This window comes from Tursiops truncatus, chromosome 14 (genome assembly GCF_011762595.2).
Source record: "Tursiops truncatus isolate mTurTru1 chromosome 14, mTurTru1.mat.Y, whole genome shotgun sequence".
Taxonomy (NCBI): domain Eukaryota; kingdom Metazoa; phylum Chordata; class Mammalia; order Artiodactyla; family Delphinidae; genus Tursiops; species Tursiops truncatus.
The window spans coordinates 25,235,455-25,247,820 of NC_047047.1; the positions used below are offsets into that span (position 1 = coordinate 25,235,455).

A 12,366-nucleotide genomic window follows, 5' to 3' on the forward strand; every position below is an offset into this window, starting at 1 on the left:
ATTAGTCTGTCCCAGGCCTCCGCAGGCGCCGATGATTGAATCATCATCATTAACCAGGGCCTGCTCCCCCATCCTCGGCGGCAGGGGAGAGTGTGGGGGCGGGGGTACGATCACTACCAAGTCCCTGGGGGTCCCTCCTTCCCCTCCACCTTCTACGAGATTCCGCAAAGCTCCGAGAAATCCCCGCTGTGAAGCCGGGACCAGGCCCACCATCGGGATGAAGCTCCGTAATGCGGACGCGTCAGCCGCGGAGGGCGACACAAGTAGAGGGCCCTGGAGGGGCTTCTTTAGCAGGGACATCATCACAGGAGATCGACGACCCTGAGCGGTGGCGGGAGGAGACCGCCGGGCCTTTGGGAGTTGAAGGCGGCCGTCTTTTGCAGGCTCCAAAAGTTAGTCCCGAGGTCATGTCGGGTCTATTATGATGATTACTACAGGAGCTCAAAGAGATAGGACCCCTTCCCAGGCACCCCCCGACTCCCTAATTACAGATTGAGGAGGGGGAGGGGCCAGTGGGGCTCAGGTGAGCACACGGCGAGAAAGGGACATGGGCGGGGCCTTACAGAGGGTCAGCGAATCCGAAAAGACCTAAGCCTTCGTTGCGAGGCGACAAGTCCCGCCCCGCAGGCGGCACCGGAAGTGGCCGGCCGGGATCAGCCTTTAAGATGGCGTCTCCTCAGGGGGGCCAGATTGCGATCGCGATGAGGCTTCGGAACCAGCTCCAGTCAGTGTACAAGATGGACCCGCTACGGAACGAGGTGCAGGGGCGGCAAGGTTACCACTGTGGTCGGCTAGCGGTGCGAACTGCGGCCGGCTACAGGACGGGCGGTGGCTGGCCGGGTGCCAGTGCGCCTGCGCAGAGACAGGGTGCCCAATGCGCCTGCGCGATTGCGGTCGGGTTGCCAAACTCCAGGCTAGGACGCCTGCGCATTGTGCCGCTCACGCTTTGTAGTCTCCCCTGGGAAAGGAAGGTGGGGCGAGTTGGCTTGGAGGGAGACCCCGCTGTGCGCGGAGCCCTCTGCTGGGCGGAGGGGGAGTGTCAATCCCCGGGAGCTAATCGGCTGACGGCGCAGGGTGCGGTGTTGGCCGTGGGGTCTGATGAGAGGCGACTTCCAAGTTGTGAAGGCGCACGGGTTGGGGTTGGGAGAGTGATCGTTGACGGAGGGTGTGTCCGCAGGAGGAGGTCCGAGTAAAGATCAAAGACTTGAATGAGCACATCGTCTGTTGCCTGTGCGCAGGGTACTTCGTGGATGCCACCACCATAACAGAGTGTCTTCATACGTGTGAGTGCCCAGGACCCTGGCTGTTTCTTCCAGGCCCCACTTCCCACTAAGCCGGCTGCCAGCCTCTAGGCTGCTTGCCCCAACCACCCAGGCGACCCACCCAGCCCATGAGCCCGATTTCCAGAGGGCCTGAGAGTTTGCTTTTCTCTTCTTGCAGTCTGCAAGAGTTGTATTGTGAAGTACCTCCAAACCAGCAAGTACTGCCCCATGTGCAACATCAAGATCCACGAGACACAGCCACTGCTCAACCTCAAACTGGACCGGGTCATGCAGGACATCGTGTACAAGCTAGTGCCAGGCTTGCAAGACAGTGAGTAACCAACCTGACTTTGAGGGGCCTCTAGAGGACTGATGCTCGGTGACAGCTTGAGATGACAAGGGCTTTGGTAAAGAGGTTGACAGCTAGAGGGACAAAGAATGAGGGAGGGCTTGTATTTTACTTCCTGTACTCCACTCTCTTCTAGGTGAAGAGAAACGGATCCGAGAATTCTACCAGTCCCGAGGCTTGGACCGGGTCACCCAGCCCAGTGGGGAAGGTATGTCTCTTGGTAACAGGAGGGTAAGGTAAAACCCCCAGAGCATTCCTCCTGCCCAGTTTTGCTCCCCGGGGAAAAAGGCATATGGAACATGTGCCACTCTCCTCATTACTCTGTCTTTCTCAGAGCCAGCCCTGAGCAACCTTGGCCTCCCCTTCAGCAGCTTCGACCACTCAAAAGCCCACTACTATCGCTATGATGAGCAGCTGAGCCTATGCCTGGAGCGGCTGAGGTGAAGGACAGGTCATGGGCTATCAGAAGTGACAGTGACAATGACCCAGAGGCAGGGAGGGGCTCAGGGAGAGGGCGAGCAGTAAGGGAGTGTCTGTTCACTTGAAGAGAGTATATCATGGTCTGGGCAAGGGACAGGGGAAAGAGAGCTCCCTAACCTGTGTCTGTTCCCCCCCCCCCCCCAGTTCTGGCAAAGACAAGAATAAAAGCATCCTGCAGGTGAGAGGGGCTGAGGGGAGGGCCTCTTTAAGGAGACTCACCTCCCCATGGCCCTTCCCTCACACACCTGTTCTCTTCCTTTCCCTCCCCACCCCCAGAACAAATATGTCCGATGTTCTGTTAGAGCTGAAGTTCGCCATCTCCGGAGGGTGCTCTGTCACCGCTTGATGCTAAATCCCCAACATGTGAGTATCCCATAGTAAGTTTTTTGGGGAGGGCGGCTAAGAAAGGAGGAACAGAGTATAGGGTAGACCAGGGTAGTTCTTGACCTGTGCAAGAGGATACTTCTTGAAACTGTGCCCCTGTCTCCCTTCTAGGTGCAGCTCCTTTTTGACAATGAAGTTCTCCCTGATCACATGACCATGAAGCAGATATGGCTCTCCCGCTGGTTCGGCAAGGTGAGCCAGTGCCAAGGCAGTCTCCAGGGCAGGGGCAGACTGAGGGGGCCTCTTGGGTAAGAATGTTCCCACTGACTGCTTCTTCCCTTTATTCTCTCCTTAGCCATCCCCTTTGCTTTTACAATACAGTGTGAAAGAGAAGAGGAGGTAGGGGCCAAGCCCCCACCTATCCCTCTGCCCTTCCCTCCCCAGATATTTATGTGAAATTAACCTTGGCTTTATTTTTTGAAATAAAAATTTTAAAAAAAGCAAATTTTTCCTTTTTTTCCTGCCACACACTCATGCTTTGTCTTGTGTCCTGCTTCCCTCTTGAGTTTCATCAAGAAGGAGGGCCTCTCTATGTTGGTGTTCCCTCAGTGAATTGCCAAAGGAAAGCAGTAGAGGACCCTACATATGTAAAACTCTGAAGGTGACCTAAGTGAAACCAGGTCATTCATACCAGCTCTTTTTGGTGAAGGGAAGGGGAGCTCTCACCATCCTTGAATGTTGCCACATATAATGAAGGCCTGAGTTGGAGGTATCCTAATTCAATAGTGGTGAGAATGGGGCTAGGGTTTGACAGTGGCCACTGCAGGACTGAAGAAGAGTGATATTTGAAAGAAAATACAAAGAATTGCACTATGGGAGGAGCCTTAAAAAAAGTGGGATGCAAGAACACATGGGGATAGTCACAGCTGGAAACCTCGCTGTCCATATGAGATTCAGTGGGCCTTCAGGGACCTGGGCTAGGTGAAGCCAGGGTGTGGAGAGGGTAGTTGAAAAGAGGGAACTGGTGCTCAGGAGAGGCACTTTTTAGGAACAAGAGGGACGCAACAAGGCGAGAACTCCACTGAGTAATTCAGCAAGCATTCCTTGTCTGTTTGAGCCAGACAGTAACAGAGGAGGGGACTGGAGGCCAAAGCAAGGAGCTCCTGAAGGAAGCTAATGGGCTGCTGTGGAATCTGGGACAAACTGGATGGCATAGGCAGCATAAATGTTAAACCTTATTTTAAAGCCTAAATCTGGCGCTGGCCAAAGTCTGACTCATGAATTCAAGGGGCTCATTGGGTATAGCTTGTGAGGGCTGAAGGTGCCTGAGCTTCCCCAGATGGAGATTGGGTGGCAGAGGGCTCAGGGGAGGGCCATAGTGAAGGTGGCCTGAACTGGCTAAAAGAGCCAGAGACTCAGGGGCAAAAACCTGAGCTCTCTCCCAGGGCACAGTAGGCGTGGGCTTCCCTCCCCATGGATGAAGCTTGTAGGCCAAGAGAAAGGCACATGTGGAGAGACTGCAGACAGCAAGGCAGAACCCCTGGTGACCTCTGGGCAGGCAGCAGGGACCAGGGTAGGGACACTGCAGGGCCACTGGCCCAGGCCCAGTTCCTTCCTGGCACCATCTCCAAGATTCCCGAGCCTCACATGTTTCAGGCCTCAGGCCTGGAACGCGCCAACCCCCACCCCCCACCCCCACCAGCTGTCCTTGAAAGCCTAAGTGTCACCTCCTACAGAAAACCTTCCCTCAGCCAGAATCAGGGCTTTTTTCAGTGTCTTTGGCCTGCCTCTATACCAGCATGTATCTGGAGGTTTTTGATGAATTATATCTATCCCAGGGTTCCCCATTCTCTTCTCCCTGAATTTAAGCTTGGGTACTCCCAGGCCCACTCAAGCACGCAGCACTTAGACTGTTCTCAAGGCATTTGTGTGTGAAAGGGCATTTCCGGGGGCGGGGCGGGGGGCGGTGGTGGAGGTAAGGAGAATGGAAACGCCCCTACAGAGGAGTCCAGTAGGGCCTTGGCGGCAGCTTGACATCTAGCAGGCCCAGTCAGAAGATAAGGCTGCTGGAGACGGGAGACCTGAGATCCAAGCCTTGGGATGAGGCCTTTGATGACACATGGCTAGCGGCCAAGAAGCAGCAGAAGGCGCTCAGGCCTGGATCTGGGTTGGCGCGGATCCCCTCCTCGTCCCCAGCTCAGTGGGGCCTTTTTTGTTGTCTGTCAGCCGGGGTGGCAGTGGTGGCGGTAGCCGCCGCTGCCGTGCGTCTCCCGAAGTGGCTGATGCAGACCCGCTGCGGGCAACCGCGCCGTTCTCCCTCCATCTGTGGGTCCATTACTTCCCTCCCCGGCCTGCCCCACGCAGATCCCGACCCTCGGGGTCACTCGGGTCTCGATCTGCGCCACAGCGGGCAAATCAAGCCCACGGTTCTCTTGGGCTTGGTGACCTAGAACGCCGGCGCCGTGCTCAGAGAAGCGGCCGCAGGGCCTTCCCAGCACGCAGCCCGCCCTCAGGCGCCCGGGACCTCGCGGGGCGCCCGGGTGGAGGCGTCGGTCCTCACCTGCAGGGCCAAGCTCGCCCTTGCCCCTCATGCCCTTTCTCACCAAACCCCTTTCGTGGTCCACACTCACCTGAGGGAGGGGGCACCAAGATTTGCTCTGGCCTTTGGCACAGAGGAGGACCCGTCTCTCTCAGCCTGGCCAGTCTCTCCCAGGACTTGGGGGTGGGCGGGGGTGAGGAGGTAGGGAAAAGGGACTTCCCTGGAACAATGGGTTCCAAGGGGTACACCAGTGTAGGGGTGTGGGGGAGTGTCTGAGCATCCCGCCGCTCCTGCACCCCAGCCTGCACACTCCCAGCTTGGTGGCAATTGCACAGAGCTTTTTGTGAGCCAGCGTAAAGGCCTAAAAGAACTCACAGACCTGAGGCCCTAGAAGTGAGAAAACTAAAATTTATGTCTGAATCGGTTATATCTGCATTAACGTTTTCTGAAAGAGAAAACCATCCCAGAAGTGTGTGAGATGTATGGACTCCCCACCCCAGCTCCTCTGCCTGGAGTTTCTTCTCTAAAATGCCCACTTCCCTCTCACTCTGGTTAAGGGATTTCCCCTGGGGGGGGGGGGGTGGGGAGGACAAGCACATCTCTTGGGACTGTCCTCGGCCGTCCACCAACCCAAGGAGGTTATTCTGGGGATTCCGCCCCCCTTTACACTCACAGAATTCAGAGAAATGCGTGGGGTGGGAAATCCAGGGGACTGAAGGTCATTTGTTGAGCAGATATGGATGCCAAGAAGAGGGGGTACACCTGGGGCAGGCCTGGGTAGAGGAATCTGCAAGCTGAGAGGCTGAGGAGGGCAAGGTGGGCCAGAGGTGCAGTGTCAGGGAATGTGAAATAAGATGGGGGTGATGAGGAAAGGGAATTCTGAAAGAGGGTGTTGGGGGTGGGTGAGAAGGCACCCTTAAGTGGGAATGGAGGTGCCTTCTGGAGGGAAAGTGAGAAAGAGGGGATCTCTGCTAGAGGAGGGAGCAGAGGACCCCCAAATGTCTGAAGGGACAATGGGGAGAGTCTGTTGCAGAAGGGGGGGTGGCAGGCAGCAATGTATGCTCACGTCTTTGGATGGCTCTGGGGAGGACCCAAGTCAGAGAGGGCTAGACCATGGGGGTGGGAGGTATGGTGGGAAGAGGTGCACTGGAAAGCAGCAGCACTGCCAAGCTGGGGTTGGGGGAAGCCTATGAGACAGCTAAGCGCCCTGCTCCTCAGCCCAGGACCCAGGTTTAATCTCTTAATCTCCCTCATTAATCATTCCCTTCCTCCTACCCCCCTCGGAGGATCTGGTTTCTCCCCAGCTCAGGTTCCAGGGGCTTTGCTGGGAAAAGTCCCCTCCTGTGGCCCCACAATTGTCTGGACAAGTCCCTGGCTGCTGAGATGACCTTAGCTGGGCTCTGCTGTAAGTGGCCTCTTCCCTTTACTAGTCTCTCCTTCCCTCTCCTCCCCCAAACCCACATCTGGGGACTGCCCAACCCCATTGTCCAACCCCATTCCTAAGCCCGGTTGCAAGGGGGAAAATGTTGGAGAGACAGAAGGGGAGGAAAGCAAAGGCCCTTCAGGAGAGCCCCACAGACACACAGGAGTAATTGAGAGCAGAAGAGATGACATAAAAGCTACATAAGAAGATGCATGAGTGAAGGCTGGAGTGTCTGTTTGGTGACAGGCCTGGGACATAGGCTAGGCAGTTCCTGCAGCCTCCTGAGACCTTCTTTAATTGCAGATTAAGGGAAACCCCCAGGATGGTTCAGAGGGCTGAGGCGTCCAGCTAAGAGGATCTCTCCTGGCCCTCCTCCACCTGCCACCATTAATAACCAATTAACAAGGTCCTGGCATCTCAGCTTTCCACTGTCTGCTCTCTGATCCAACAGTGGCCCACTGGGCTGAGTTTATTGCTTAGGCTGCCATGAAGGTACTATGTGAGTGTCTGTGTGAGTCTTAGGGGATGGGGGGTGACTTGGGAGGGAGCCCTTTACCAAGAATACCCTTTGTTGGGTGTGGGCTATGTCACTGCCTCAGGTTACATGAGGTTCCCTGACCCCCATTATCAAAGTGTTTTCCTGTCCTTGTCAAGGAGTCTTTGACCCAGGTGTCTTGGATCTCCCAAGCTCTGTTGAGGGCACCCCAACTGCAGGCTCCACTTGCCCCAGAGAATAGACAGGTGGACTCAGAGTATCACTGCACAAACGGTCGGAGGTACAGAAGTCTACAGAGAAGGTGACATAATGCACAGTCCAGGAGGGACTTGTCCACTTCTTCATGGCACTGTTTGAAAAAAACAGAAGAGATCATAGCAGCGAGTTCCTTAGGAGTGGTGAGTTCCTCAGGAGTGGTGGGGCTTCTCTGCCTCTGGGATGTGAGACGTGAACAAAACCCTTGCCCTGTTGGGCCTCCACTGGTGAGCAGTGCTATCCCAGAGTTGTCTTCTTCCTACAAAGGAGGGCTGTGGTATAAGCCCAGGACTAGCTGTGGGAGAGAAGTGAGAAAGACAGAACCCAGATAAGATAGGAATGAATATCCCAGGTCTTAGAATTTGCCCCTGGGTTGGTAGGGGTTCTGTCCCAGGATCTGGTTGGGTATATGAAGTCTGCCCTTCAAGTCACTCTTCTATAGCGAGTGACCCTGACGCTCCTGGGCAGTGACCAGTGGCCGCCTCCACTGTTGTAGATGCTGGGTGGTTTCTGGGCCTCTCCAGGCTGAAGGACCTCTACTCCAACTACAGGAGCTTAATAAGAAAACAAAGACAGATCGACTGATAGATGGAAAGAGTAACCGGGAAGCCCAGGCTTCACTGGCAAAGACCCCTCCTGGGCAGTAACACTAGCTCTGGTTTGCTGTGTCCTCTCTCCTGAGGCCCAGGTCTCCGGCCCCTTCTCCATGTGTTTTGACTTCCTCAGGGCCTCTGAGCCCTAGCGGGACAGCCTTGGGTCCAGCCAGAGAGCCGGCAGAGTCCACTCACCTGCACTTGCTTCCCCATGGCATCCCCAGTATTCCCGGTTACAATCGCTCTGCCTGGCCAGGTCCTTCCAAGTTGCAAGTCCCCCAGCCCCCAGCACCGCGCTAATAACTTCCAGCCGCCCGACCTCTTTAAGAGCGTTCCGCAGGGATGGGGCGGAACGAGGGGGCCAGGTCAGGAGACAGAGGTCCTTACTAGGTGAGACTGGGTATCCTACCACTGCCAGTTCTGCTCTCCCTTTTCGGAATTTTGCAACTCCCCAGCCGTTGGGGCCAGGGAAAGCAATTTTATTGCCGACGAGTTTATGAGCCAGAGCTGCGGCTAGGCGGGGAGTCTGTGGTATACAGAATCTGGGGGCCGCCCAGGAAGGGTCCAGCCCGAGTGTGCACTGCGCCGCGTCCGGCAGCGCAGAGCAGCCCTGCGGCCCGGCCTGGCGGGTTGTTCCTCCGGTTTCTCTCCACACCTCCCCACCCTGTAGAAATACCGCTGCCGGAACGTCTACCAGCTCCAGACCCACCGCGGACCCGGCCGGGTTGGGGGGTGGGGGCGCAGGAGGAGGGGCACTCGAGGCTCGGGCCCAGCGCGGGGGGCGGGTCCGAGGCTGGGGGCCCAGATCGGGAGCCGCGCTGGGGCCCAGGCAGCTGCGGAGCCGAGCGCGGCGGGCGGCGGGACCGCCACAGCCCGGCTGGCCATGAGCTCGGGATCCGAACCCCGGACACCCCGGACACCCTTCAGCATCGCAGACATCCTAGGCCCGCACATGGTTCCCCGAGGACCCTCTGCGTCGCAGCTTCCAGAGTCGAACCAAGGTCCCACGTCGCCGCTGTGCGCGCTGGAGGAGCTGACTAGTAAAACTTTCCGCGTACTTGACGGGCACGCTCCGCAGCCCTCTGAAGGTATAGCGCCGGCGAGGTCGCTCACTGTGACTTGGCCTTCTCCCCATTTCTTTCCTCCAGGTTCCCGGTCTCGAACCTTCGTTCACCCTGGCCGCCACCCTAATCCGCACCCTGCCCTCAGCCCACGTGCTGGGGCTTGCCTCTCCTCTTCTCCCCTCCCCTCCGTTAGTTCCCAGGCTCCGCGCCCGCTCCTGGAGGCCGCCAGCGCCGAGGGGAAGGGCCAGTCTGTCGAGAACTGTGCGGGGCAATCGCGACAGAGAAAGGCCAGAGAGGAGACAAAAGGCCTGGCCCGGAGGCTGTAAATGAGTGAGCTAGGGCAAGGGCGGCGCAGAAAGTGCAGGGAGGCGAGGCTCGGGCCTCTCCGGGTGACCGAGCTCCACTCCAAGCCGCTCTCCTCTCGAGAGGGCGCAAGGAGCAGAAGTTCCTTGGAGCCTCAAGGGCCGCGGGACTCTGGACTCCGCCTTTCCTCGCCCTTTGTACCCCCACTCTCTCCCTTCTGGGCTCGAGGAGGGGGCGCCCGTGTCACCCAAAAAGAATAAGCCGAGAGTGCCCAACACCCACGAGTTTAAAGAAGGGCACGGTGCAGGTTCTCTTGCACTCACCATTCCAGCTGAATGCCCCTACTCTGACCATGGTCGGCCCCTGCCTCTGGTACTGGCCCAGACCTGCAAGCCCGCTCCACCAGGGGCTCCGGAAGGCCTCAAAGGCCCCGCCCTAGACCGCCTGACCGTGCACCAGTTCTCTGGCTTGTCCCGCCCTCCTCCCACTCCCCGGTCCCCGCAAGATACCCTCAGCCTCCTGCCTCCAGTACCCCAGTGGCCGGTTCCACTTTGTGCCCCACTCCCGGGCTGAAATACCACCCTCCCCCCTCGCAAAGTTCGGGAAGGGGCGGCGGTTCTGGCTCCCGTCCGTCTTTTCGCTCCGCACCAACGCCCCCCTCGCTGGCTTGACCCCACCCCCGCTTTTCCTCCCGGACCGAAGCCTGATTCCCGCAAGCTAGAAGAAGGCTGACCCCCGCCCTGTCCCCGCAGGCCGCGCGGCCCCAGGCGCGCTGGGCCCTGGCCGGGCCGGCCGCAGACGGCGGAAGTCACGCACGGCGTTCACCGCGCAGCAGGTGCTGGAGCTGGAGCGGCGCTTTGTCTTCCAGAAGTACCTGGCACCATCCGAGCGAGACGGGCTGGCGGCGAGGCTCGGCTTGGCTAACGCGCAGGTCGTCACGTGGTTCCAGAACCGGCGAGCCAAGCTCAAGCGCGACGTGGAGGAGATGCGCGCCGACCTGGCCTCGCTGCGCTCGCTGTCCCCCGAAATCCAGTGCCGCCTCGCGCTGCCTGACGGCGCCCCAGGCCTCTGCCCGGGCCCCGCCCGGCCTGACTCTGGGCCCCGATTGTCAGACGAGGAGATACAGGTGGAAGATTGAAGGCAAAGCTACCTCTAGGGCTCTGGGGCCCTGGACTCCGCGCCTCCGCGTCCTGTCTGGGTTCCGGGGTAAAGGGAGGGTGTCGACCCGGGCCCCTTCCGGCTCACAGTCCAGACGCCCACCTTTCCCAATTGTTGAGAATAAAGTTGAGACTCCGCCGCAGCACGCCTCAATCCTGACGCTCCCCGCAGTAAGAGCAAAATCTGCTGATTATTGCGAAGATTCCGTGCTTGGCACCGTGCTGAGCGCTTTAAATCCGATGTTTCCTTTAACCCTCAAGCAACCCTATAAGGTAGGTGATATAATTATGCCCATTTTACAAAAGAACAACCCCTAGGTCAGGATGTGGACCCAGGCATCCAACCAGCCTTCAGAGCTGGTGCTGGTCAGCTCTATGCTCTGGAGACTGCGGGATGAGGGGAAGGGCAAGGGACTCTGGTAGCTGCGGGCGCGTACTCCTCCTCTACTGGCCGCCTTAGTTCCAGGTCTCCACCCGGCGTTTGATCAGCTGCCACCTGGGAGACCTTGCACCTAACTAATAGACTGGCCCCAGAGTGACAGCGTCCTGCCTGACTCTCCTTTTTCCCCACCCTGAGGTCATTTGTTAATAGAGTCCTGACCCTTCTCCTCGCCCCCACAGAGAGAATCCTACACTGAGACACAGGCAAAGTGATGAGCTCTGGGAGAGGGGACATACCCCTGCTTCTGGGACCTCCATCCCACCCCGCACTTGGGCGGAAAATGTCACCACCAGGATGATGGTGGTGGCGGGAGGGTGGGAAGGATTGGTCCTACTTGCTGAGGCAGAGCTTAGAGTAGCTGCTTGCAGGGTAGAGAGCCCAGCCCACCTCCTCCAACAGATATTTCTGAGATTAATTTCTAACGCTGGTAATGAATCATCCTCCTGCATGTGATGGGGAGGGAAAAGGAACACTCCCCGTGATGCAAGTCTTCCCCCATGCCTGGTCATCCCTGTTCATCTTTAGGAGTCCCTCCTCATCAGTCCTTCCTCCCTCCCCAGACCTTCCCATGCTCAGGTGCCACAATCCCACCCTCAGGATGCTCTGGGAATAATCCACCCAGCGCTGGGGGTGGGGGAGGGGTATGTGTCAGCTAGGGCCTCAGCTGCAGGTAGAAGTCCCAGAAAAGGATATTTCAGGGAAGTGAACGAGGCTGGAAGGCAGAAAGGAACCTGGCATTTTCAGACACAGTTCCAAATGCTTTGCATGGATTAATCTTTACAATAAATCCCATGAGATGAGACTTTAATTTCATTGTAAGGATAAGGAGAATGAAATCACAGAAGCCCATGATCATGTCGTGAAGCTTGTAAGTGGGGGCTGGGACTACTAACCGAAAGAAGTGTTCACAGAGCAGAGAGAGGGAAGAGCCAAAGGTAGGAATTTAGGCATTGTACTGTAGACAGAGCAGGTCATGGTTCTTGGAGGTTTTAGGGAGGAGAGGTATAAGAGCAATGTTTAGGGCAGGCGCATCTGGCTGCATGTGCAGGGTGACTGGCGCAGACCTGATGAAAGAGTGTAGCTCTGGCCACTGCAAAAAGTAAGAGCAGAGAGAATTCAGGGCCAGACTTGGAGTCGGGAGGAAGGTTGTTATGAAACAGGAATCAGTGTAATTTCTCCAGTGACCAAAGATTGGAGGAGTCAAAGACAACCTTGAAACCCTGGGCCACTGGAAGGAAAATGACATCATTGACAGGAACAGATAATGACTACTAGTACAGAGCTAAGAATCTGTCACCTATTATATACAAAAAGTATTCTTTGCACCTGTGTTGCCTCTACAGTACACATATACAACACACACATACCTCCCCTGGTTCCTGTTCAGGGCTCCATCTGTATTCCCTTCATCCCCTTCTAAAGACTGCCTCTCTGGAACCTTTAGATTGGGGTGACTAATTCATTCCTGTTTGCCCAGGGCTTTCCCAGTTTTACCACTGAAAGCTCCACAGCCTTGGAAATCCCTCAGTCCCAGGAAAACCAGGATGTTTGGTTATTCTGCTTTCCAGCCTTGGGGACTCAGACCTCAGGCTGCTGGGTCAGAACCCTACCAGTCAGCAGTGTGAGTGTGGGACAAAGTGGAGGCAAGGTGTCAGGAGTCCTATGGCTCTTGGGAAAGA

At 57.1% G+C, this 12,366-nt stretch overlaps 2 protein-coding genes across 3 annotated transcripts; both read left to right on the forward strand.

The window, feature by feature from the left end:
- The first annotated feature begins 589 nt into the window (after positions 1–589).
- Positions 590–2,873, forward strand: PCGF1 (polycomb group ring finger 1). Of its 2 annotated transcripts, XM_033838298.2 has the most exons (9): positions 602–758; positions 1,178–1,283; positions 1,441–1,593; positions 1,748–1,819; positions 1,946–2,051; positions 2,236–2,269; positions 2,368–2,454; positions 2,587–2,667; positions 2,771–2,873. In XM_033838298.2, exons 1-9 carry the CDS (start codon positions 666–668, stop codon positions 2,816–2,818), a joined length of 780 nt encoding a protein of 259 aa, XP_033694189.1. In that variant the 5' UTR covers positions 602–665; the 3' UTR covers positions 2,819–2,873. The 2 variants fall into 2 exon arrangements, with proteins under 2 accessions (XP_033694188.1, XP_033694189.1); XM_033838297.2 differs by having other exon boundaries at positions 590–758; positions 2,587–2,873.
- Positions 2,874–8,536: 5,663 nt separating this feature from the next.
- On the forward strand, positions 8,537–10,226 carry LBX2 (ladybird homeobox 2). The gene is made up of 2 exons (XM_033838300.2): positions 8,537–8,809; positions 9,841–10,226. Exons 1-2 carry the CDS (start codon positions 8,605–8,607, stop codon positions 10,224–10,226), a joined length of 591 nt encoding a protein of 196 aa, XP_033694191.1. The 5' UTR covers positions 8,537–8,604.
- The last annotated feature ends 2,140 nt before the right edge of the window (positions 10,227–12,366 follow it).